We start from the raw sequence: 25,859 nt of genomic DNA on the forward strand, positions 1-25,859 counted from the left end.
ATGTTGACGTGTAGGGACGGTCCCGCACAGCTTTACTTACACACGATGTCCTTGGTCATCACTGGCCGCGACGGCTCGCTGGGCTCCCCGAATCCAGCCTTGTTCTCTGCAGTGACTCTGAACTCGTACTCGACTCCCTCGGTCAGGCCCTGCACCTTGAAGCGCAGGTCCGGGACCGTCCTCTTCGACGCTCTCACCCATCTCAATCCTTTCCTCTCTTTCCTCTCCACACAATACCCTCTGATGTCACTTCCTCCGTCCTGAGCTGGTCTCCTCCAGGAAATGGTCACAGCGTTCCTGCTCACGTTATCGATCTCTGGGACTGACGGTGGACCTGGCGGGCCTGGAGAAACACACAATCACACAGTTTTGTGCTATAAAACTATGTTATGACTAAATATGGCTGTAATTGTCCATTTATATCAGTTCCCTATCACACATTAATATCACAGTGGCACCTCTTGCCTGTTCCTGATCACACATAAATGGACTTTGCATCAATTTTTAATATTCACTATACATCCTGAAGTACTATTTTCTTTCTTAATCAAGGCTCTTCTAAGACTCCATCTAATTAAGATCAGAATAATTTCAGCGATATATCAAGGGCTAAACGTATGGGATAGACAACCAGTCACAGAAAAGAGAATTAAGAGAAGGAGCTTAACGTGGAAGATGATTGGCTTAACTTGTGTAATACAGCAAACAACCACTAGTTGGCGGATCTGGAGGGTCAGGGTTAGGGTTGGAGTTCTCCAGGAAGAACAGCGACGTTTCTTTTTTACCCCAACGTTTAAAGGTAAACGGTTAAATGAAAACGTTGGCGAGAATGTGGAGAACCTGATGTAGAAAAGAACTGTTTTGAGAAATGAGCTCAGAAAAGCTGCAAGAAGTACTGAGTTAGATTCTAATGTACTGTGTGTACTGTATATGTGCGAATTCACTGGAGAGATTGCGAGGGAGACGATAGCGACTTGGTTAAAGTTAGTTAATGTAGAAAAGCTAATCCAAGGACCTGGAGGAGGATTGACCCCCCCACAAAGGACCAATGGCTGGTGATTATTGAAGAAATCTACAGGATGGAAGAACTGACGACAAACCAACTAGAACGTAGCACAACGTAACAGTGGTGGAAACTTGACAAACTTACGGAAGCTGTCCACCATTTTGACGGGACCGGACTGGCTGGAGTCTCCGGTGCCGTACTGGTTGACAGCAGACACTCTGAAGATGTACTCATTGCCCTTGATCAGCTTGCTGGCGACATATCTGCAGTCCATGATGTTCTCGGCCAGCTTGGTCCACTGCAGGCGGCTGGTCTCTCTCTTCTCCAGGATGTAGGACTTGATGGAGCAGCCTCCGTCCTCCTCCGGCGGCAGCCACGTCAGGGTGCACTTTTCGGCCGAGATGTTGCTGGCCTCGATGGGGCCCGGCGGTCCAGGCACGTCCAGGACTTTCACCTTGACGTGCTCTTCCTTGATGCCAAATGGGTTGCTGGCGGTGATGGTGTACTCGCCAGTGTTTTTGCGGCTGGCGTACTTGATGGAGAGCGTGGAGGAGGTGGGGGTGCTGCTCACGGTGATGATGTCGGAGGTCTTGAACTCGCGGCCTCCCTTGGACCAGAAAGATGTCGGCAGAGGTTTGCCGACGATTTTGGAGGCGGTGATCACGATGGTGCCTCCCGCCCTGACGGAGACGCCGTCCTTCATGTCCGGGTCGATGGTGATGGTCGGCGGCTCTGTGGAGACGACAGAACAGAGACTGAGGTTTAAGCACACCAGGAACCTGCAGTCGACAGACTCTTCATTCCGCACCCAGTTGCCGTCCTGCTCACCGTATTCGTCTTTGCAGGTCAGAAGCTCAGTGGCCTCCGACGGGACGCTGATGGCGCCGGCCGAGTTCTTGGCCCGGATCCTGAACTGGTACTGGGCCCCCTCCGTCAGGTCGGTGACGGTGTACGCGCACCCCTGGATGTTGACGTGATTGGCCTTCATCCAGGTCTTCCCTCCAGCCTCCAGCTTCTCCACGAAGTATCCAGTCAGCTTGTAGCCGCCATCGTACTTGGGGGGGGTCCAGATGAGGGTGACTGTGCTCCTGGTGACGTTGATCACTTCAGGCTTTCCCGGAGCATCTGATGCAGAACAAACAAACTCAATCAAACTATTCATGCATCTGAAATCCAAAGAAGCTGCCAGATGAGAATGTGTCGTGAGATTGGGAGGAAATGGACGACTGGAGGTTCGAGAAACAAACAGGGAACGTCAGATCATGTGGAATTTCTATTTAAGACTAGTTTCAATTCGGTGTGCTGGAGTTTGATAAAATGAGGTAAAGAGGAGTCCAAAGATCAAATAACCAGCAAAGGTCAATGAAAAACGGTGTTTGTGTCTGATTGGGCTTTTCTCTGTAAAAGAGAGCTGAAGTGAAGTGAAGTGAAGTGTCTCCGGTCCGACCAGGCCACAGTTGGACTCACCGATGGGATCCAGAGCGACCACAGCTTCAGTGCTCTTGCTCGCTTTTCCCAGTCCGGCCATGTTCATGGCCATGACCCTGAACTCGTACTCTAGTCCTTCTATCAGGCTGGTGACTCTGCACTCCTTCACCCTCAGCGGCGTCTTCGTGGCCCGTTTCCACATCAGACTGTTCCTCTCCTTGAACTCAATGTGATATCCTGGAGAAGAGACAGGACGACTGTCAGGATGACTCGTCTTTGCTGCACCATGCTCTGACAATCCGTCTGTGGTACCTTACCGGTTATTGGGGAGCCTCCGGAGTCTTTTGGATCATCCCAGGTAAGGATGGCCGACTCGTGGCGGATGCACTCGATCTGTGGAGGCGCAGGTGCTCCAGGCACATCTGCAGAAAACAGTAACGTCACGAACCAGAGTCAAGGCTACCGTTCCACTGAAACCGGTGACATCAAACTGTACCGTCCAATCAGAGTGTGTCTCAGAGAGATCTGGTGGAAAGCGGTGGATTCCTCTCTGGTTATACTCACCGAATGGATGCTGGGCGATGACGGGGTCGGACCTCAGATACTCTCCAACCCCGTACTTGTTCTCTGCGAACACTCTGAAAATGTACTCGACGCCGTCGTGCAGCCGGATCACCCTCATGGAGGTCTTCTGGAGGGCCGAAGCCACCGTGGCCCACTTGTTGTCCGTCGTCCTCCTCTTCTCCACGATGTAGTTGGACACCTCCGCGCCGCCGTTGTCTTTGGGGGGCTCCCACTCCAGGGTGATGCCCTCGGCGGTGATCTCGTCGAACTTGATGGGTCCGGTGCAGACGCCGGGTTTTCCGACCACCTTCAACTGGAACTTGCAGTCCTTGCAGCCGGCGCTGTTCCTCACAGTGATGGTGTAGGTGTCGGTGTCAACCTTCTGGCAGTCCCTGATCAGGAGCGTAGTGACGCCCTGAGAGGACTCTATGCACATCCGGCCGGTGTCGCCGAGCCCCACGTCTCCCTTCTTCCACGTGGCAACGGGGTTGGGCGTTCCGATGACGGGGATGTTGATGCGGGTGGTGCTGCCCTCCTTCACGACGTAGACGCCATCGTGAAGGCCGCTCAGGTTGCAGTCAGGAAGCACTGAGGGGAGAAAACAGTTAACAGCAGCAGCATTCATACCTTTAGGCGCTTTGAGCGAAGGCAACACGACGCCGGACTGGACTTCCTTCATCGTGAAAGCACCAAGCAGAGTCATGGCAGAGCGTCAAGGAGACCACCGCAGTACAGTTCAGGAGGGAGGTCCTCCATCGTGCCAGACTTAAAGTCTCTGACCCACAAGAGTTGTCACTAACAATGAAGCAAGTCCAGAAGGAAATACCAGAGAGCAGCCGGTTTCTTACCGAACTGGTCCTTGGCCACAGTGGTGAGCTCGGTGGGCGGTCCCTCTCCGGACTCGTTGAGTGCTTTGACCCTGAACAGGTACTCCTTGCCGTCGGTCAGCTCTCCGATGGTGTGCGACGTGTTCTTGCCCTTCATGATCTGCTTCCACTTCTCCTCGCCTTCGCTCTGCTCCAGGATGTACGCTGAGACGAAACTTCCGCCGTCGCTGAGGGGCTTCTTCCAGCTCAGGGTGACCGAGTCTCTGGTGGTCTTCAGGGCTTTGAAGTCTGTCACCGGACCAGGTTGCTCTGGAACAGGAAGTGAAAAGGCTTTAAGGCAAGTCGGACAAATGTTTGATCATATCAACGTCATCATGGGTTTAAAAACTACAAATGTGAATATTTGTTTATGATTGAAAATAATATAAACTCTGAATGAGCAGTTGGACCAGCAGCTGGACCAGCAGTTGGACCAGCAACTGGACCAGTAGCCCTCCTAAAACCACAGCTGTGGGGTACCTGAGGCCCGGACGCTGCCGGCCGTCTCACAGCCCTCCCCGATGCCATAGGCGTTCTCTGCCAGCACTCTGAAGCAGTAGGCCTGTCCGCCCTCCAGGTTGGTGATCCTGAACGAGGTTTTGGGGCACTCGGTGGACACGCAGGTCCAGGCCTTCCTCTCGGCCAGGCGCTTTTCCACGATGTAGCTCTTCACGGGGCCGCCGCCGTCGATAAGCGGCGCGTCCCAGGTGATGAAGGCGTGGCTCCTGGATGTCTCTTTCACAATAAGATTTATGGGCGGTCCGGGAGAATCTGAGCAAGGACGAGCGAGAACAATCAGGTCACGACCCTGTGACTGCCAAGTGAGGTGATGCTCACATGTTTAGGAGAGTCTTACCGAGGACTTTGACCACGATGGTGTAGCTCTTAGTGCCACTGCTGTTCTCCAGCGTCAGGACGTATTTGCCAGCGTCGTATCGGTTGACGCCCTCGACCATCAGCAGCGTGTCCCACTCAGACGTCTTGACCAACAAGCCCTGCCTCTCCTTCAAGTTGGCGTTCACCTTGGTCCAGGTCACCTTCGGCGCCGGGCGTCCCCTCAGGGGCACATAGAGCCTCATGGTGACGCCGGCTCTCAGAACCAGAGCCTTCCTCAGATCGGCGTCCAGCTCGGCTTCGGGTGCGACTGCAGGAGACACAACAGGGCAGGTTGAAACAGGAACACCAGACACCTGTGTGTGTGTGTGTGTGTGTGTGTGTGTGTGTGTGTGTGTGTGTGTGTGTGTGTGTGTGTGTGTGTGTGTGTGTGTGTGTGTGTGTGTGTGTGTGAGAGACGTACTCAGGATGTCTTTGGGGGTGTGGTTTCCAGGGACGTCGCTGGGTTCGCTGTAGCCGATCCGGTTGACGGCCGTGACTCTGAACTGGTACTCGGTGTTGTTCATCAGGCCCGTCACCAGGAACTTGGTGGCCTGGAGCTTCTTGGGGACGTTGCACTTTGTCCAGTCCTCGCTCTCAGCTCGCTTGCACTCCACCAGATACCCGATGATCTCACAGCCGCCGTCGTATGCCGGCTTGGTCCAGCTCAGGCTGATGGAGGACCTGGTGGAGTCCACCACTTTGGGGAAGGCAGGCGGTCCGGGAGGATCTGCAAGAGTCACATGACTGAGTGAGACGGTCCAGGGATCTTCACTGTCAGTGCAAAAGCTTCAGTTGTTCAGCGCGCAGAAACTCACAGACGGGGTCCACAGCCAACGCAGCATTGGATGCGTCGCTGGGTTTTCCCAAACCGGCCTTGTTGATGGCGATGACTCTGAACTCGTACTCTGAGCCCTCGGTCAGCTGGGCGGCCTTGATGGTCCTGTCGATGACCGGTCGGCGGTTGACCTTGGCCCAGGTTAGCTCCGTGGCCTCACGTTTCTCTACCATGTAGCCCAGGATGGTCGCCTTCCCATCATTGGCCGGCGCCTTCCAGCTGACTGTCATGGAGTCCTTGGTGATGTTGGTGATGACGGGTGGTTCGCACGGGCCTGGAACATCTGGTGAACGGCAAACAAAGATCAGAACAGACGACACCTCCAAACCGAACTGCTAAGACACGCCGTCAGTTAGTCAGTTAGTGAGTCCGTATGACGAGTGTGCCGGTGAGTTGTTCAACCGTCATGCCAGTGTTTTGGTGTGTCGCTGTGTTGGCGTGTCGGTGACACATTCAGGACTCCAGTTCAAAGTCGTTCAAGTTTTCTTCTCACCATACGGGTTCTTGACGGTGACGCCGTCGGTCATAACTGCGTCTCCCGCGCCGTACTGGTTCTCTGCGCTGACCCTGAACTGGTACTCGTGCCCCTCAATGAGTTTCTCCACCGTGCAGTCAGTCACGTGTCCGTGGATGTTTGAGGTGACCAGCGCCCAGTTGGCGCGGCTCGTTTCTCGCTTCTCGATGATGTAGTTGGTGATCTCGGAGCCGCCGTCAGCAAGCGGGGGAACCCACCGCAGCTTGACACGGTCGGCAAACACTTTGGTGGTTTTCACCGAGGCCGGAGGTCCGGGTTTGTCTGGAGGGAAACGAGGATGGAGAAATGACAATAAATTATTTTACCAAAACCATCGTGCCCAATCTCACTGTAACAATATTATAGTAGCATTAGCATTAGCATTGGCGGTTCATCGGTGAGAGGAGGAAGATGCTCTATAATTTAGATGTTCGTGGAAGAAGACTGTTCGGTTCTTTGGCCATGCCCTCCAGGTGATGGGGCTTCCTGTCGGGACTCACCGAGCACTTTGACCTTGATGGTGGCGTACTTGGTGCCATTGATGTTCTCGGCGACGATGGTGTAGTCACCAGACTCCTTGCGGGTGACGGAGTAGAGCTCCAGCAGGTGGACGTGTTTCTTCTGGCTCATCTTCATGCCCTCGACGAGCGCCAGCGGCACGCCGTCTCTCTTCCAGCTCACCTTGGGCAGCGGCTTGCCAAACACCTCGGCGTCCAGGCAGACGTTCTCGCCGGCTTTCACCACGATCAGATTCTTCATGTCCACGCCGAGCTCCACGCGAGGAGCGACTGCAGGACACACACACACACACACACTGTTATTGTAAACGTCCGAGACGGTCGGAGGTGGCACGCTTCCTTGCCGCTCCAGTCGTACCGTTCTCGGCGATGACCGGGATGGGGTCGGACAGCTCAGACGGCATGCTGATGTTGATGGCAGTCTTGGCGATGACTCTGAACTGGTACTGCTGCCCCTCATCCAGCCCGGCCACCACGTAGCTCTCCGTCTGGATGTTCATGGCATTGGCGTTGCAGCGGGTCCACTTGTCCTCGGGAAGTTTGGTGTACTCCACATGGTAACCGATCAGCTTGCTTCCGCCGTCGTGTTTAGGTCGGCTCCACACCAACGACACGGAGTGCTTGGTGACGTCCATGGGCTCTGGCTTACCCGGCGGGTCTGGGCAGGACAAAAGATGGTGGCAACATGTTAAGTAACTGCAAAAAGTTTGATTTTGTTTTAAAATTTACAAAATTTGGTGGAAAAAAACTATTCAATTCAATTTAGCGCATCACTTCCTGTGTGGAAGAGTGTTCGTACCGACGGCGGTTCTGGCCGTGATGTAGTCGGTCTGCTTGCAGGGCTTGCCCTGCCCGGCGGCGTTGTGCGCCGACACCCTGAAGCTGTACTCCAGACCCTCGACCAGGCCGGGGCAGGTGTACTGCGTGGACTTGACCGTCGACTCGTTGGCCTGCGTCCACAGGATGCTGTTCCGCTCCTTCTTCTCGATCAGGTAGCCGGTGATGGGGCTGCCGCCGTCGCTGCTCGGACGCTCCCACGACAGGATGACGAAGTCCTTGTTGATCTTGTTGATCTGCAGGTTTCGAGGCTCGCTGGGAGGATCTGTGGAAACAGGCCCAGAACTTCAACTCTCAGCTGAGGCCAAATTCATGAGCTGCTCGTTCCTCTCGGTCTCTCTCATACTTTTCCCTCCAACCAGAGTCTGGTTCTGCAGAAAGTGTCCGACTCACCGAATGGGTATCTGGCGATCATCCTCTCGGAGTAGATGGGCTCGGAGATGCCGAAGCGGTTCTCGGCCCGGACCCTGAAGCTGTACTCTTTGCCGGTTGTGAGCTTGGTGACCCTGAAGCTGGTCTTGGTGCAGGAGGTGGAGACGGTCACCCAGTCGCCCTGGCTGACGTCGCAGCGCTCCACGATGTAGTTGGTGATGTTGCTGCCGCCGTCCTCCTGCGGGGAGTTCCAGAGCAGCGTGCAGGCATCGATGTCCTGCTCGGTGATCTCCAGCGGAGCCTCAGGCGGTCCGGGGATGTCTGCAGATACAGGACGGTTACTGGGACACACACTCGCTCTCTAACACCTGGTCCTGCACCACCAGACCCAGGTCGGGGTTCACAGTGACAGTACCTCAGAAGAAGGTAACAAATGAATTTGATGATGACTTGTGGGGTCCTTCTGACTCGCGGCTCGAGCAAATCACTGCAGTGACTGAAGGAGTACGATCCAGAGATCACATGACTGTTGTTTTCTGAGGTTTGTTGTTAATGGCTCCGTTATATTTATCTACCTGGTTTACCCGTCTACCTGTACTCTACCAAGCACTATGGCGGTACGCAGGCGGGACACAAGCGTTGACTGACCCATAACGATGGCCCGGAGGATCTGGTTGACCTTCCCCGTGCTGTTCTCTGCCGACAGGCTGTAGTAGCCGCTGTCCTTCCTGTTCACGTTCTTGATCATCAGCGTGCAGGACGTGAGCGTCTTGATGACGAAGAGGCGGTCGGAGGTCAGCACGTCCTCGTTGCCCTGCTTCCACTTGCAGAAGGGAGCCGGTTTACCCGCCACGATGGCCTCGATGACCATCTTGGATCCGGCGCGCACCGTCACGATGTCGGGCATGATGACCTTCGGCGCCACTGAGAGGAAACAGAAACAGGAGTCATTCCTGTGGACAAGTTTAGTTGTTGACGGGTTCGGTTGGGACTGTGGACTCACTGAGCTGCTCCTTGACCTCGAACACTCCCTCTGCCTCGCGGGCCAAGCTGACACCCACCGAGTTCCGAGCCGCAACCCTGAACCTGTACTTGGTTCCTTCTTTCAGGCCGACCACCACGATGGTCATGTCCTTCACCACAGAGTACGGCGTCCACTTGTCCTCCGGCACGCCCTCCTCCCGGTAGTCCACCACGTAGCCATTGATCTTGGCTCCTCCGTCTCGGAGCGGCTTCAGCCAGCCCAGCGTGGCACTGTTCTTGGTGATCTCCAACACGTCCATCTTCTTTGGAGGATCAGGCTCACCTGGAGGTAATGGTAGGGGTTAGGAAGGCCAGAGCAAACAGAGACACATGAACCCTGCCCCCATGAACCCTCACCTCCTGAACCCTGAACCCTGCCCCCATGAACCCCCCCAGGTGACACTTACTGATTGGGTCAACAGCCAGGTAGGAGCGCGGTGAGTCCTGAGGAATGCCGATGCCGTACTTGTTGCAGGCCATGACCCTGAAGTAGTATTCGATGCCCGGCGTCATGTTGGTCACCTTGAAGCTGGTCTTCTTCAGGTCCTCTATGCACTTGCTCCAGGTCTTTCTGTCCACCTCACGTTTCTCCACGATGTAGTTCAGGATGGGGCTTCCGCCGTCGTTCTCCGGGGGCAACCAGGAGAGCTGAGCTGTCGTCTTGGTCACGTTGGTGGCATCGAGGTCGCCGACCGGTCCTGGAGTGTCTGTGAACAGTTTAGGAACCATTTAGAATGAAGTCTGTCACTCCTACAATCCAGCGCCTTCAAGTGAATCTCAGTTTGTCTTACCGAGGACTTTCACTCGGACGAACACGGCTTTCTCTCCAGCCGAGTTCGAAAGGGTCAGCGAATATCTCCCAGAATCCTCTCTGGTGCACTCAGGAATGACTAGGAACGACATGGTGTCCACCTGATCCACGTGGCCTCGGCGGATCACGTTGTCCACGCCCAGGCGTTTCCAGGTCACCTTGGGGGCGGGCCTTCCTCGGATCACAGCGAACAGCCGGATCGGGCAGCCGGCGCGGACCGCCAAGCCTTTCCTTAGACTGGCGTCCAGGTCGATTTCTGGAGCCTCTGTTGCCATAGTAACACATCACATGAGCATTGTTGAAGTTTCCGACACAGACTACCTACCACCGCCTGTCCTTACCGATGATCTCCTTGGGCGACACGGCTTCCTTCAGGTAGGCGTGGCGTCCCCAGCCCACCTGGTTCTGGGCGGACACCTTGAACTCGTACTCCTGCTTCTCGTCCAGCTGGCCGATGGTGAACTCGGTGAGGACCAGCGGGCCATTGGTGTCGATCCTCTTCCAGCCCTCCGTGGGCTTCTCGGGGTCCGCCTCACTCTTCAGCCTCAAGTCCAGGCTGTAGCCAATGATGGGGGCACCGCCGTCGTACACGGGCTTGGACCAGGACAGGGAGATGGAGAACTTGGTGCTGTCGGCCACCTTCAGGCCTGCGGGGGGACCTGGGGGCTCTGTGGAACAGATCACAAGTTATCCCAGGAATGCAGGCCGGAGGTACTCTATCATTTATTAACAATCCTACAGTCACACACCCGATCACAAAGACCATGGTTCAGGACTTTCAGACTCACCGATGGGGTCTTTGGCTGCGACGGGTCTGCAGGGTTTGCTGGGCTCCCCCAGGCCTACCTCATTCTCGGCCTTGACCCTGAACTGGTACTCGTGATTGGGGATGAGGTTGGTGACCTTCATGCGTCTCTCGGAGATGGGGCTCTTGTTGCAGGGCACCCAGCGGACCGCCCGCTTCTCCTTCCTCTCCAGGATGTAGCCGGTGATCGACTTCCCGCCGTCATTCTCGGGAGGAGCCCAGACCACCGTCATCTCGTCTTTACTGACCTGAGGGAGGAACGTACGAGCAGAATGAAGCCACCAGCTAATGCTAAACATGAAGCCACCAGCTAATGCTAAACATGTATCCACCAGCTAATGCTAAACATGTAGCCACCAGCTAATGCTAAATATGTATCCACCAGCTAATGCTAAACATGAAGCCACCAGCTAATGCTAAACATGTATCCACCAGCTAATGCTAAACATGAAGCCACCAGCTAATGCTAAACATGTAGCCACCAGCTAATGCTAAACATGAAGCCACCAGCTAATGCTAAACATGTATCCACCAGCTAATGCTAAACATGAAGCCACCAGCTAATGCTAAACATGTATCCACCAGCTAATGCTAAACATGAAGCCACCAGCTAATGCTAAATAGGTATCCACCAGCTAATGCTAAACATGTATCCACCAGCTAATGCTAAACATGTATCCACCAGCTAATGCTAAACATGAAGCCACCAGCTAATGCTAAACATGAAGCCACCAGCTAATGCTAAACATGTATCCACCAGCTAATGCTAAACATGTAGCCACCAGCTAATACTAAACATGTAGCCACCAGCTAATGCTAAAGTTATTACTACCATTAGATTTAAACTGCGTAACGAAGTAACAGGCGAGGGACTGACCTTGGTGACCTCGGGAGCTTCTGGTGGTCCCGGTCTGTTGAACTGGGTCTTGACCGTGACGGGTTTGCTCTCCACCGCCGGTCCCGAGCCCATCTTGTTCTCGGCCCTCACTCTGAAGATGTACTCGTTTCCTTCCACCAGACGCGTGACATTGCAGTACGGCGTGACCACGGCGGCCGAGTAAGTGGACCATACCATCCTCCTGGTCTCGCACTTCTCCAGGATGTAGCTGTCCACCTCGCAGCCGCCGTCGTCCTCCGGGGCGTCCCACACCACCCGGCACTTATCGGCTCCGATGCCAGTGACCCTCAGGTTCCGCACGGCGCCGGGAACATCCAGCACGTTGACGTTGGCATACGCGTTGAAGGTGCCGGCCGTGTTGGTGGCAGTGACGACGTACTTCCCGGTGTCAGAGCGTTTGGACTTGGTCAGAAGGAACTTGGAGTAGTCGGCACCGGTTTCGTAGCTGATTCTCGGGTTGTCGCCGACGGCTTTGTCCTTCGCCCACTTGACCTCTGGCTGAGGTTTCCCTCTGAGCCCAGCCTCCATCCTCACCGACTCTCCGGCCATCACCGTCACCGTGCCGGACACTTTCAGGTCGATGACAGGCTTCTGGATCTCCTCCTTCACCAGGACGTCTGCCAGTCGGACCCAGGCACTCTCGCCGCCTTCGTTTACAGTTTGCACTCTGGATTACAAAGAGAAACACAGGATCAGGAAGAAGAACTCTGAAACAGACTCCGACCGTTTGAAGCACTGGACTACAAACATCACATGCTTCTCATATCGGACCACAGTTCGGACTACAAGTCACGTTTTCTTCATGAATTCTTGCATCAAGTTTAAATTTGGGGTGGAGAACAGAAACTCATGGCACGTCCTACATGTTGCTAATGTTTTGTTCAATTCCCATAAAGGTTTGTCTCAATATCACAGCGTTCCACTAATAGAGGTCTGGTTGCAGTAAACTTCGGGATATTGAACGTGTCACGCACCTGAAAGTGTAGGTGTGGTTCTCGGTGCACTTGTCGGCCAGGTAGGTGGTGCCTACCAGACCGGTGGCCAGTTTCACCCACTCCTCTGCGTCTTTGGCTTGGCTCTCCAGGTTGTAGGAGAGGTTTGGACTGCCGCCATCATAGTCGGGCCTCCTCCACTTCAGGTTCACAAAGTTCTTACCGATGTCGGTGGATCTGAAGTTCTCAGGCTCACCGGGGTTCTCGATGGGGTCGATGGCCAGCAGAGGAGTCTTGGTCTCAACTGAGGGTCCCGGTCCCATCTTGTTTTCAGCACAGACACGGAACAGGTACTCGTGGCCCTCCATCAGCTTAGTCTTGATCTTGCGGTTGGTGCAGTGCGAGGAGATCATGGACCACATGCTGAGGCTGGGCTCACGGCACTCCACGATGTAGTTGGTGATCTCAGATCCGCCGTTGTCTTTCGGGGCTTCCCAGTTGATCATGCAGGAGTCCTTGGTGGCGTAGGTGATGTGGATGTTCTGGCAGTGGCTCGGTCTGTCCAGCACGTTGACGGTGATGGCGCAGGAAGCCTCTCCGCCCTCGTTTGAAGCCTTCAACACGTATTTGCCGTGATCGGCTCTGGTGGCTTCCTTGATCCTGAGCTGGACCACAGGGAGGTTCTGAATGACAGTGACACGTTTGCTGTTCTCCAAGACCGTCTCCTCCTTGGACCAGAGCACCTCGGGGTCGGGACGAGCTCTGATGTACCCGATGATGTTGATGTTGTGACCGACGCGTACGGTGAGGCGGTCCCGGCAGGTGGCATCCATCTCGATCTCTGGCGGGATGAGGATGTCCTGAGCCGTGACGGAGTCGGGAATCTCTCTGGGCTCTCCGTCGCCGATCATGTTTGAAGCAAAGACTCTGAATCTATATGTGACGCCTTCTTCCAGCCCCTTGACTCTGTAAGCGCAGAGCTTGATGAAATCATCCAGGTTCACCTTCTTCCACTCGTCAGAATCAGCTTTCTTCATCTCCACGTTGTAGCCCAGGATGGGGCTTCCTCCGTCTTTATTGGGTTTGGTCCAAACCAGGTCGGCGGTGGTCTTGCTGTAGTCTTTCACTTTGGGGTTAACAGGGGGACTCGGAACAGTGATGGGTCTACAGGGCTTGCAGGGGTCAGAGATTGGAGATGGACCACTGAAGCCGGCGATATTCTCGGCAAACACCCTGAACTCGTACTCGCTGCCCTCGAAGAGGCCCAGGACTCTGTACCGTAGGTCCCTGCACGGGATCTTGTTCACGCGGATCCACTTGCCTCCCTTGTGTCGGCGTTCAATGATGTAGCCGGTAATCTGGCTGCCGCCGTCGGCCAGCGGCATAATCCAGCCCACTGTGACGGCGTCCTCGGCGAGGTCGGAGGTCTGCGGCTTCCCGGGCGGACTGGGCGGCATGAAGCAGTGTTCGGCGACGGTGGGCTTGCTCTCCAGAGGAGCACCGATGCCCATCTTGTTCTCAGCGCGAATGCGTACCACATATTCCGTTCCCCTCTGCAAGCGACAGATCTTCAGCTGCGTGGCCAGACTGCCAGAGCTCACGCCCCCCCACGTCTCCTTGTTGGCTTCTCTCTTTTCCACAATGTAGTTGGTGACGGGGCTGCCGCCGTCGTCTTTCGGAGGCCGCCATTCGATGGTCATGGAGTCTGGAGTGACGTCCAGGATGTTGACGGGACCGATGGGAGCCGCGGGGACATCGAGCACGGTGACGTTCAGAGCCACAGTCTTGGTTCCAGCGGGGTTGGACACGGTGAGCAGGTAGGTGCCGGTGTGGTTTCTGGTGCACTCGTTGATGGTCAGCACGGTGGAGAAGTTGTCGGTGTCGATCTTGATGTTGCCCTGGCTAGTGATCTCCTCCCCTTCGACGGTCCACTTGGCGGTGGGAACAGGGATTCCCCTCATGATGGCCGGTAGTCTGATGGTGGTGCCGGCCTTCACGACGATGCCGTCAGTCAGCTTCACGTCAACCTCAACAATCGGAGGCACTGTGGGCGAAACGCATAGTTACCAAAGAAACACACATTAACGTCACATGACGGACAGATGAACAAGAACAAGCCAGTCATCTCATGCCACAGGAATCTGATCTGAACATATTTGGTACTTGTGTGCTGTCCTCTCACCGAGTTTCTCCTGGCACAGGATGGGCACGGTGGTGTCGGGTCTGCTGAGGCCGATGGCGTTCTCCGCCCTCACTCTGAAGCGGTAGGTCTTCCCCTCCTCCAGGCCGGTCACGTGACTCTCCGGGATGCTGACAGTCTTCCACTCGTCCCACGCCTTCTCGCCCTCCTCCTGGTACTCCACCAGGAAGCCGGTGATCTCACTGCCTCCGTTGCGGTCCGGCCAATTCCAGACCAACCACACCTCGGTCTTGTCCACGTCGGCGTGGTGCAGGTCTTTGGGAGGACCGGGAGGGACTGGAAAGAAGAGAAAGGCACAGTGATGTACGTTGCCTGTCTGGTTTATGCTGGTAAAAGTTGCCCACGTTGCTACTCACAAAGCGGATTCATGGCCTTGATGGGCTTCGCCGTCTCCACGAATTCACTGCGTCCGTACTGGTTCTCAGCAGCGACTCTGAAGGAGTAGGAGGTTCCCTCTAACAGGTGCTTCAGCATCATGCTGCGCTTCTTGGACGTGGAGCAGAGAGGGACCCAGTGAGTGGACGCCGTGTCCTTCTTCTCCACCACGAAGTTTGTGATGCGAGTGCCGCCGTTGTCCTCGGGGTCTTTCCAGGACAGGTAAGCGGAGTCGCTCCTGATGTCAGACACCCGGAGGTGCTGAATAGGACCGGGTTTGTCTGGAACAAACACATGAAGAAAAATATGGTTTTTTTAAACTCTCCAAGTCAGGAGGGCTTTTTGGTCCGGCAGGTGAGAGTTTATAACCCCTGGATGGGACACTGACCCATTGCGGGTTAGTCCCCAGCAGCTGGTACTCATTTATACAGCTGAGAAGACTTGAACAAAGTCGGGCAAAGTGCCTTGCTCAAGGACACAACACAGTGGAAAGGTCAGGGATTGAACTCCTGACCTTCGTGGAGAACCACTCCAATAATAAAGGAACATAAAGAAGTGATTTGGAGTCTTTCTGGTGTGATTTCAGGCGACCTTTGACAGAAGTCCCTCCAAAGGGACGGAGCACCTACCGAGGACGAGCACGGTGCAGGTGACGGTTTTGGATCCGGCCGGGTTCTCCACGGTCAGGGTGTAGTCTCCACAGTCACCACGGTGGCAGAATCTCATCTCCAGCTTGGTGCCAGCTTGGTTGGTCTCGATGTCGGCCCTGGTGGGAACCTCAGCCTCGTTCTTCTTCCAGGCGACGGAGGGGAACGGAACTCCTTTGATGGCGGCCATCAGGGTGATGTGAGTGCCGGCCATCGCCTTCACCTCTCGGGTCATTCCGGCATCCAGGATCAGTTCTGGGGGCTCTGATGAAGGATGAGACATTATCAAGTAACTACGTTACTAAGTAACTAAATTACTGAGTAAGATACTAAGTACCTTTAATCTGATTACTGGTTCGGAAATAGTAACACGTTAGATTACTCGTCACTGAAGAAGTGGTCATATTAGAGGATCAAACAATTGAAGACGACAGCTCACCGAGTCGGTCCTGAACCCTGACGGGCTCTTTGATGTTGGCTGGGTCGGACTCCCCGGCGGCGTTGACAGCCATGACTCTGAAGCGGTACAGGGCGCCATCCTCCAGCTCGATCACCTTGAACTTGGTTTCCTGGCAGGAGTCTGGCGTGTGGTTCACCTGGAGGTGGCGGTCATGGTGTTACTCACATCATTCAGATTCAAGTCACCAAGCTTCAGACCAGCAGCTGTCGACCTCACCTTGTGCCACTCTTCTTCTCCGGCCTTCTGGAACTCCAGCAGGTATCCGAAGATCTTCCCCCTGCCAGTGTCGGTGGGGGGTTCCCAGGCCAGAGTCACGGACTCCTTGGTGAAGTCAATGGCGTGGAGGTTCACCGGCGGACTGGGTTTCACTGTGAGACGGAACAGAAGGGTCAGCGTCCGGAGACATCGAGCGGGGAAACAATGGGTGATGCAAGAATCAGACTTACCGATGGGGTCTTTGGCGAACACAGGCTTGGAGGGCGGGCTGGGGTCTCCGGCGCCTACCTCGTTCTCAGCGCTGACTCGGAACTCGTACTCGCAGCCTTTCAGCAACTCGGTCACCCAGTACTCCACCTTGGGGTGGATCCGCTCCATGTTGCAGCGAACCCACCTGAGGAGAGAAGAAGACATTTCAGTCCGGCGGCCATGATGTTCGTCTCTACGCTGACGACACTCCACTCCATAGACGGTGATGGAATTCACCGGCTACGTTCACACTGCAGGTCTCAGTTCATATTTCTTGCCGAGATGCGATTTCTCTGCGTGATCGTTCACACCACATTATAACCGACCTACATCAGACAGCAGGACATTATCAGACCCTGGAGCCTCTGCATGCGCAGCAGAAGGTGTGATGTCACATGGAGCACGCTGTTTATGGAGTAAAAATGGCCGCCACGCCGGACAGTGTCTGTTTCTGCCCAAACAACATGAAGACTCCCACCTCAATAACAACCAGCCCAGATCTCAACCTCTGTATAAATCATGGTAAACCATTAAACTATTGGGGGTGACCCGCCCAACCTGGCAACACTGGTCAGCATGTTGATCCATTTCCAAGTGTTTGAGCAACAGGAACCGACAGAATCTAGACAACATGACGAGGGAGAGAAGCAGCAGACTGAGAAAGCAGAGAGCAAAGCTCCTAACATTTTGGCGGCGCTGCTTCCTCTGGAGCAGATTCCTCACGTCAGTCGCATGTTTGCTACTGGATCGTTCAGACAGCAGTCGTGTTGACGACATCAGATACAGATTGATTTGGTACCACGTCTGACGGAGGCCTGGGTCTGACATGAAAACATTGGAATTGCGAGGTTCACTGAACGTGTCCCTGAGCAGAACGCCGGAATGAGGCTGCGTTTCCCTGCAGTGTGAACGGATCCGGTCCGTCATGTGAGTTCACCTGTTGGCCTTGGTCTCCTTCCTCTCCACGATGTATCCTGTGATGGGCTTGCCTCCGTCAGCGGGAGGCTCCCAGCTGATCAGGGCGGAGTCGTGGTAAACCTCCTTCACCGTGGGCTGTTTGGGGGCGTCGGGCACCTCTGTGAGGAAGACAAACCGACAGACGGTCATCAGGCGCTCCCGAGCTACCGGACGCTTTGTGGAGTGAAGTGACACCCGGACTCACTGAAGATGTCCCGGGCTTTGGTCTCCACCGACAGCAGGGGGTCGCTGACGCCGTAGATGTTCTGGGCCATGATCCGGATGATGTACTCACGACCTTCAATCAGCTTCGGGACCTGAAGCCACAAACAGACCAGGTGGTCAGGAGATGATGGGAACAGTTTTTGAAGGGCGGACTTTTTCATGCGCCGGTATCAAACCGTCTCCTGTTGGTCTCTTTTGTTCTGGAGCCGTCTCGTTTTGTCCTCAAATTGATGTTCCTATCTTTACAATGTCTGGTGAATACCTAGGACTGAAGCAATCTGAAGCGTACCCTGCGGTTGCGCGGAATCTGAATTGCCAGATTTGCCCGTTAGCTTTCTGTAACGTCCATTTGTTAGCTTGCGTCACCTTGCAGGAGGTCCTGGTGCAGGACGAAGTGACGGGCATCCACAGGTCTCGGTTGGTGTCTCTCTTCTCCACGATGTAGTTGGAGATGGCGCAGCCTCCGTCGTCCAGCGGTGGGTTCCAGGAGATCACCATGTAGTTCCTGTAGACCTCGTTGAAGACGACGGGGCCCTCTGGTGGCTGCGGACGGTCTGACAGGAGGAAAACAGGTTAAAGCAGGTTCCACATCACACCCGGGACAGTAGAACCTGGACCGGCTGGAGACTCACCGACCACCGTGATGGTGCAGACTCCAGTTCGGGTGCCAGCGGTGTTCTCCACCTTGACGCAGTAGCAGCCGCTGTGCTCCCTCTTGGCCTTGGCGATGGTGAGGCTGAGGTGTCGCGCCGTGCTGTGGAGGCCGATCTCGTCGTCCGCCTTCAGCTCCTCCTCGTTCTTGGTCCAGACAATGGTCGGCGCTGGTTTGCCACTGAAGCGTCCCGACAGGGTGCACATGTCTCCCAACTTCACCATCATCCGGTCCCTGAAGTCCAGGTCCAGAGTGGGTGGTTCTGAGGAGCAGTGGGAAGTTTTCTTTGTACTTTACTGCAAATCGCTAACTGAGGAACTAAACTACACGAGTGATCCGCGTGGAACCATCTGGGGACAAAGTGCGACAGGTGCTACAGGTACTCACCGTGCTCGTCCTTGCACTGCACCGGCTTGGTGGCGAAGGACGCCTTCCCCTGCCCCACCAGGTTGACGGCAGACACTCTAAACTCGTGGCTGGAGCCGTCTTTCAGCTCGGTCAGCGTGAACTTCCTGTCCATCAGTTTGTCCTTGCCGCCGATCCGGGTGAAGCTGTCGCGGCCCACCATGCGAGACTCCAGGACGTACGCCGTCACCTCGGCGCCGCCGTCGTACTTCGGAGGCCTCCAGGCCACCGAGATGGAGTCTTTGTTGACGGCGGTGATGTGCAGGTCCTCGGGACGTTCGGGGACAGCTGCAGGGGACAAAACAACGTGTCGTTGGGAAGACCAATCACTTCCTGGAGTTACAGGCCTGTTGGATCCGTGTCAGACTCACAGATGGGGTCTTTGATCAGCACCATCTTGTCAGTCTCGATGAACGGTCCCATGCCGATGATGTTCTCCGCCGCGATCCTGAAGAAGTAGCCCTTCCCGTCGAGGAGTCCCTGCACCACGGCGTTGTTCCGGGTCACCGTGTAAGACACCGACGTCCAGCCCATGCGGTCGGACTCCCTCTTCTCGATGATGTAGTTGGTGATGGCTGAGCCGCCGTCATCCTCCGGGGAGTACCAGGTCAGTTTGCAGGAGTCGCTGGTCAGATTCTCTCCAGCAAACGGCAAACCGACGGGTCCAGGGACATCTGGAGGAATCAGACGCTACAGATCAGAGTCTGGTGGAGCAACTTCCTCCAGGTCCCAGCATCGGCTTCAGGGCACATTCACACTGTCAGTCACATTCACACTGTCAGTCACATTCACACAGTCAGTCTGTCACATTCACACAGTCAGTCACATTAACACTGTCTGTCAGTCACATTCACACTGTCTGTCACATTCACACAGTCAGTCACATTCACACTGTCTGTCAGTCAGTCACATTCACACACTGACACTCTGGTGGAGTCTGTCAGTGCTGGTCGTGGTTCTGGACTCACCCAGGACCTCCACAATGACGGCCTTCTTCCTCTCGCCGCCCTCGTTCTTGGCGCTCAACGTGTAGATTCCTTGATGTTGGCGTCTGCAGTTCTTGATGACCAGCGAGTTGGAGATGCCCGTGGTCTCCACCGCGGCCTCTTTAGGCACCTCGGCGTCGTCACGGCACCAGGTGATCTGAGGGGCGGGTTTTCCAGACACGTATGCGATGATGCGGATGGTACCGCCGGCGTGAACCACGATCTTCTCCTTCACCGAGGCGTCCAAGTCCATCTCAGGAGGAACTGGCAGAGACAGGAAGTCGGTTTGAGTGAAACGGGCAGAACCAATGGAAACGATAGGAAAGTGAGTCCAAGTCTTACTGGTTCTGTCTTTGACCTCGATCAGCTCCGACACGTGTCCCGGCTCTCCGACTCCCGCCACGTTCACGGCTCGGACCCTGAAGCGGTACAGACCTCCTTCCTTCAGCCCGGCCACCACGAACCTGGTTCCTCTGATCTCGGTGTCTTTGGCCTGGAGGAGACAGAAGAGAGAAGCGTCAGAGTTCCTTCTGACGTCATGTTGCAGAAACGTGGTTCTGCTGGTGTTGGACGGCGTCCCGTCACCTTCTCCCAGCCCTCGTCTGTCTCGGCCTCCTTCTCTTCCTCGGCGTCGGTCAGCAGCAGCCTCTTCTGGGCCTTCTTCTGCTCCTCTTCCTTGTCCACTTCCTTGTACTCTGCAATGTATCCAGTGACCTTTGATCCTCCGTCCACCACGGGGGGGATCCACTCCAGCTCCACCGTGGACTTGGTCCAGTCCGTCACCTTGGGAGCGGGCGGGCCGGGCGGTTCTGTACGTGAGGACAAGATTGAATGTTTCTTAATGGTTCCTGTTCCTGATCCAGCATTGTGGCTGCGGGTGGGACTGGACCTTGAGGCGGTACTTACTGATGGGGTCCCTGCAGACGACGGGGTCAGAGGGCATGCTGGGCAGACCGCAGCCGGCAGCATTGACGGCGATGACCCTGAACTGGTACGAGGAACCCTCCAGCAGCCCGCTCACGTTCCAGTTGTTGCCCAGCGGCAGCGCCCGGATGGGTTCGCGGATAACGCGCGTCCAGCGCTTGGATGTGGTCTCCTTCTTCTCCAAGAAGTACCCGGTGATGGAGGAGCCGCCGTCGTACTTGGGCTCCTCCCAGTTGACGGTCATGGACTCCAGGCAGACGTCGGTGACGGTGGGTTTCTCACACTGACCGGGGACGGCTGGACGGACAACGAGACGCTTTAGAGCTGGAAGTCAGCCGAGTGTCGCACTGGTTTGTGTGTGGAACTTACTGAAGAGGTTTCTGGCCTTCTCCGGCTCGCTCATCACCGGCGGTCCCACCCCGAACTTGTTCTGGGCCATGACCCGGAACTCGTACTCGTGGTTCTCGGTCAGTCGGGTCACCACGTAGGCGCATTCCTTGGGGTCATTGGACACGTGGACCCAGGACTTCCTGTTGTCCTCGCGTTTCTCCACCACGTAGTTGGTGATTTTGGACCCTCCGTCGTCGGTGGGCGGGTTCCAGGCCAGGCCAATCCTCTCAGCAAACACCTCGGTGAACTTGATGGGTCCCACAACCGGCCCGGGAGGTCCTGAGGAACACCGGCGGAAGAGTCTGTTACCGTCTGTTACCGTCTGTTACCGTCTGTTACCGTCAGCTAGAATCTGTTCAACCTAAACCTCAAGCTGAAACCAACACATAAACAACAGGAAGCAGAAGAAGAGAAGAGGAAGAAGAGAAGAAGAGGAAGCAGACGAAGAGAAGAAGTGGAAGCAGACGAAGAGGAAGAGGAAGAAGAGAAGAAGAGGAAGAGAAGAAGAAGAAGAAGAGAAGAAGAAGAAGAAGAAGAGGAAGCAGAAGAAGAGAAGAAGTGGAAGCAGACGAAGAGGAAGAAGAGAAGAAGAGGAAGAGAAGAAGAAGAAGAGAAGAAGAAGAAGAAGAAGAGGAAGCAGAAGAAGAGAAGAAGTGGAAGCAGACGAAGAGGAAGAGGAAGAAGAGAAGAAGAGGAAGAGGAAGAAGAGAAGAAGAGGAAGAGAAGAAGAAGAAGAAGAAGAGAAGAAGAAGAAGAAGAAGAGGAAGCAGAAGAAGTGGAAGCAGACGAAGAGGAAGAGGAAGAAGAGAAGAAGAGGAAGAGAAGAAGAAGAAGAAGAGAAGAAGAAGAAGAAGAAGAGGAAGCAGAAGAAGAGAAGAAGTGGAAGCAGACGAAGAGGAAGAAGAGAAGAAGAGGAAGAGAAGAAGAAGAAGAGAAGAAGAAGAAGAAGAAGAGGAAGCAGAAGAAGAGAAGAAGTGGAAGCAGACGAAGAGGAAGAGGAAGAAGAGAAGAAGAGGAAGAGGAAGAAGAGAAGAAGAGGAAGAAGAGAAGAAGAGGAAGAGAAGAAGAAGAAGAAGAAGAGGAAGCAGAAGAAGTGGAAGCAGACGAAGAGGAAGAGGAAGAAGAAGAAGAGAAGAAGAAGAAGAAGAAGAGGAAGCAGAAGAAGAGAAGAAGAAGAAAAGAAGAGGAAGCAGAAGAAGAGAAGAAGAAGAGGAAGAGGAAGCAGAAGAAGAGAAGAAGTGGAAGCAGACGAAGAGGAAGAGGAAGAAGAGAAGAAGAGGAAGAGAAGAAGAAGAAGAGAAGAAGAAGAAGAAGAAGAGGAAGCAGAAGAAGAGAAGAAGTGGAAGCAGACGAAGAGGAAGAGGAAGAAGAGAAGAAGAGGAAGAGGAAGAAGAGAAGAAGAGGAAGAGAAGAAGAAGAAGAAGAAGAGAAGAAGAAGAAGAAGAAGAGGAAGCAGAAGAAGAGAAGAAGTGGAAGCAGACGAAGAGGAAGAGGAAGAAGAAGAAGAGAAGAAGAAGAAGAAGAAGAGGAAGCAGAAGAAGAGAAGAAGAAGAAAAGAAGAGGAAGCAGAAGAAGAGAAGAAGAAGAGGAAGAGAAGAAGAAGAAGAAGAAGAAGAAGAAGAGAAGAAGAAGAAGAAGAGGAAGAGGAAGCAGAGTCGTTGCTCTGTGGTCGTTTGCCTCTGAAGGTCTTCCGTTGCTTCACCAACACGATTCAACCAGCGAACCTGTTTGTTTGTTTGTCTGAACCTAAAACCACCGAATCAAAGACGACGGCCGTTTCCACAAAGTCTCATTTTTGCCCGTTTACACGACGACGGGGCGTTTCCAGTGGCTCCGAGCACCGCCGCCGCCGCCGCCGCCGCCGCCGCCGCCGCCGCCGCCGCCGCCGCCGCCGCATAAACGGGCCCCGTCCTGCCAAAGGTCTGTCCTGGAAATAAAGAGCTGATGACCGCCCCCTGCAGGTTGCGGTGGGGGTTAGTGCTCCTCACCCAGCACGGAGAGCTTGATGTCCTTGCTGACGGTGCCCAGGCTGTTGCTGGCGGTCAGGCAGTAGATGGCGCTGTCGTGCCTGCTGGCGTGCTGGACGAGCAGCGTGCACTTGTCCTGCGTCACCAGCTTGTTGAGGTGCTGGTCGTACTGCACCGCCGCCTTCTCGTCGGGCTTGGCCAGGCTGGCCCGGTGCCAGGTCAGCGTGGGGAAGGGGCAGCCGCCCACCTTGGCCACCATGCTGACGTCGCAGCCCTCCTCGCCCTCCAGCGCCTCACGCATCTGGATGGTGGGGGCGCCTGCACACACAACCAGCAGCTTCTCACATCTCACCCTCCAGCGTCACTGCAGCTAAAGGAAGCAGCTCGGGCCACGAGGACGAGCACAGGGACAACTAATGTCCCCCAACAGTGTCAGTGGCGTTCCTCAGGGCGCCACTCTAGGACCACTGGAGGTCTCCTTTCACTCTTCTTGACCGGTTCCTAATAATATTAATAATAAAACTTAAAGACAGAGTGTCTGTCACTCACAGGTCTGGTCCTTGATGACCATGGGTCCGACGGTGGCCGAGGGTCTACTGGGTCCGGCAGCGTTGACGGCCTTCACCCTGAACTCGTACTCTCCTCCCTGCAGGTGGACACAGTCAGCGTGAAGAAAACATTGGGGGCACCAGGGGGCAGTGCAGCGCCACGTTTCAATAAAGCAGTTGACTAAACAAGCAGTGAGCACAGAGCGGTGGAAGAGCAAAACCAGGGCGGGTTCATACGGCGAGGAGATATTTAAATATTGCTGCTCGTCCAGAGTGACGATGCTCACTGACCAATCAGCTGACGGCTGTTGTAGCTCCGCCTTCTGGAACCGTACCGCTGTGCTAGCTATGGACGTCTTTGTTACGTCCATCTCTAAAGGGCCCTGCTGTCCCCGTCTGGAGCCAGAAGAACAAGAACGTTCTGCCAGCCGCTGAACAGCAGGACTCTTCATACTCCGTGAAGAAGTAGGCCCCGCCCCCTCACACCAGGCTACGCCCCCTGACATCAGGTCACGCCCCCTGACATCAGGCCCCCGCCCCCTCACACCAGGCCACGCCCCTTCACCGCAGCCACACGTCTGTGAAGTGCCGTTTTAACTTTTCAACAGCACAGCTGACTTCTGGCCTCCAACGTTTCCAGAAACTCGTTTCTCTGAAGTGTTTCAGTAAAAACAGAGAAGCCGCTATGCTGCTGTTCAGGGGCATCACGTAACTCCAGGACCTGGACCGTCTCACCTCCTTCAGGTCCTCCACCACGAAGCTCAGCTCCTCCACCTCCCTCTTGTTGCACTGCTTCCACGTCTCCTTCTCCTTTCCGCTGGTGTCCCAGCTCAGACGCTCGATGATGTAGTGCTTCACCGGCGAGCCGCCGTTGTTCTTGGGGGGCTCCCAGCTCAGCGTCACCGTGGACTTGGTCACCAGGTTGACCTTCAGCTTGGTCGGGGGGTCGGGGGGGTCTGGGGAGCAACCGGACGGTCAGCGTCTCACACACACACACACATACATCAGTTATCCGTCACGTTGGTGGGCGGGGACTCACAGATGGGGTCTCGGGCCCGGACCGGGTCGCTGGTGATGGTGAACGGACCAAATCCCAGTCGGTTCTCTGCTCGGACCCGGAACAGATAGTCCTGACCCTCCAGCAGACCTGGGACCACGAAGGCCTGGCTGGCACACGCTGCGTTCACCTGCACACACACACACACACACACACGCACACACACAACTTCCTGTTAATGAATCAGAGACACACACACACACACTAAAATCTGGACGTTTCTGAGACGAGCCTCTCGTCCAATGAGAGACCGGCTTCAGGGGCCCGTGGCGCTCACCTTGGTCCAGGCTTTGTCGGTGATGCACTTCTTCTCGATGAAGTAGCTCTTGATCCTCTCGCCTCCGTCGGTGTCGGGAAGCTTCCAGATCAGCCTCATGGTGGAGCGAGTGACGTCCGTCACCCTCAGGTCCTTCGGCGGTCCGGGAACATCTGCCAGCACAAACCCGACGTCAGTCCGGCATGCAACCGGGACAATGTGGCTAACTCGCTAACTGCTAACGGCCGAACGTACCGAGGACGACGACTCGCACGTTGACGTGTTTCTGGCCGGACTTGTTCTTGGCGGTGATGGTGTAGCGTCCGGAGTGAGTCCTCAGACTGACCGGGACGGTCACGACGGACGTGGTGTCGGTGGACTCCACCTGATGATATCACACGTTAACAACCACCACAGAGGAGGAGATCCTCGCGGTGGATCTGGAGGAACAGGATTCTCACCTCGGAGTCCACGGGCAGCGTGTGCAGCTTGTTCTTCTTGTGCGACTTGGCTTTGCCCTCAAAGTCCCAGGTGACCTTGGGGGCGGGGCGGCCTTTGATGGTGGCGGGGATCCTGATGGGATCTCCGGCGCGGATGCAGGCGAGCTCCTCCACCATGACGTCGAGGGAGATGGATGGCGGGACTGTGGAGACAGAAGCGGTTAGGAAGAGGAAGTGACCGGCGGTGGGGCGGAGGCGCTCTGGACCCGGGACGTACGCTGGATGTCCTGGATCAGGACCTCGCTGGTGCGCGGGCTGGGGTCGGACTCCCCGATGTCGTTGACGGCGATGATCCTGAAGCGGTAGCGCTTGAGCTCGCGGAGGCTGGGCACGGTGTACTCGGTGGTGGGGTGCAGCGAGTCCGGGTCGTTCACCCTCACCCACTCGGACGAGCCCTCGTCCTGGATCTGGATGATGTAGCCCTTGACGGGGCTTCCTCCGTCGCTGTCCGGCGGCTTCCAGGACAGCGTGACGCTGTGCTTGGTCTTGTCGGCCACCAGGGGGGCGGCGGGCATCCCGGGAGGAGCTGGACAGGAAGAAGGAAGCTGCTCAGACCCGTT

At 55.4% G+C, this 25,859-nt stretch overlaps 1 protein-coding gene across 1 annotated transcript in view; it reads right to left on the bottom strand.

Moving 5' to 3' along the window:
* Positions 1-25,859, bottom strand: part of LOC308119102 (titin-like) — a 218,988-nt gene that overhangs the window by 46,068 nt on the left and 147,061 nt on the right. The window contains 49 exon segments of the mRNA XM_080478934.1: positions 41-343; positions 1,151-1,738; positions 1,835-2,131; positions 2,474-2,671; positions 2,752-2,856; positions 2,999-3,586; positions 3,847-4,134; positions 4,345-4,635; positions 4,721-5,008; positions 5,162-5,467; positions 5,556-5,858; positions 6,069-6,371; positions 6,590-6,877; positions 6,966-7,265; positions 7,407-7,709; positions 7,838-8,137; positions 8,465-8,740; positions 8,820-9,122; positions 9,247-9,546; positions 9,631-9,915; positions 9,992-10,318; positions 10,439-10,703; positions 11,333-12,020; positions 12,328-14,329; positions 14,468-14,761; positions 14,842-15,141; positions 15,490-15,771; positions 15,947-16,103; positions 16,184-16,335; positions 16,414-16,577; positions 17,370-17,508; positions 17,595-17,706; positions 17,981-18,168; positions 18,247-18,528; positions 18,654-18,959; positions 19,043-19,345; positions 19,640-19,921; positions 20,000-20,150; positions 20,243-20,466; positions 20,564-20,878; positions 20,951-21,250; positions 22,960-23,256; positions 23,488-23,584; positions 24,222-24,442; positions 24,526-24,673; positions 24,821-24,972; positions 25,055-25,184; positions 25,261-25,442; positions 25,517-25,825. Coding sequence (XP_080335060.1) covers positions 41-343; positions 1,151-1,738; positions 1,835-2,131; positions 2,474-2,671; positions 2,752-2,856; positions 2,999-3,586; positions 3,847-4,134; positions 4,345-4,635; positions 4,721-5,008; positions 5,162-5,467; positions 5,556-5,858; positions 6,069-6,371; positions 6,590-6,877; positions 6,966-7,265; positions 7,407-7,709; positions 7,838-8,137; positions 8,465-8,740; positions 8,820-9,122; positions 9,247-9,546; positions 9,631-9,915; positions 9,992-10,318; positions 10,439-10,703; positions 11,333-12,020; positions 12,328-14,329; positions 14,468-14,761; positions 14,842-15,141; positions 15,490-15,771; positions 15,947-16,103; positions 16,184-16,335; positions 16,414-16,577; positions 17,370-17,508; positions 17,595-17,706; positions 17,981-18,168; positions 18,247-18,528; positions 18,654-18,959; positions 19,043-19,345; positions 19,640-19,921; positions 20,000-20,150; positions 20,243-20,466; positions 20,564-20,878; positions 20,951-21,250; positions 22,960-23,256; positions 23,488-23,584; positions 24,222-24,442; positions 24,526-24,673; positions 24,821-24,972; positions 25,055-25,184; positions 25,261-25,442; positions 25,517-25,825 — 14,982 coding nt within the window.

Source organism: Lipophrys pholis (assembly GCF_963383615.2).
Source record: "Lipophrys pholis genome assembly, chromosome: 13".
NCBI lineage: Eukaryota > Metazoa > Chordata > Actinopteri > Blenniiformes > Blenniidae > Lipophrys > Lipophrys pholis.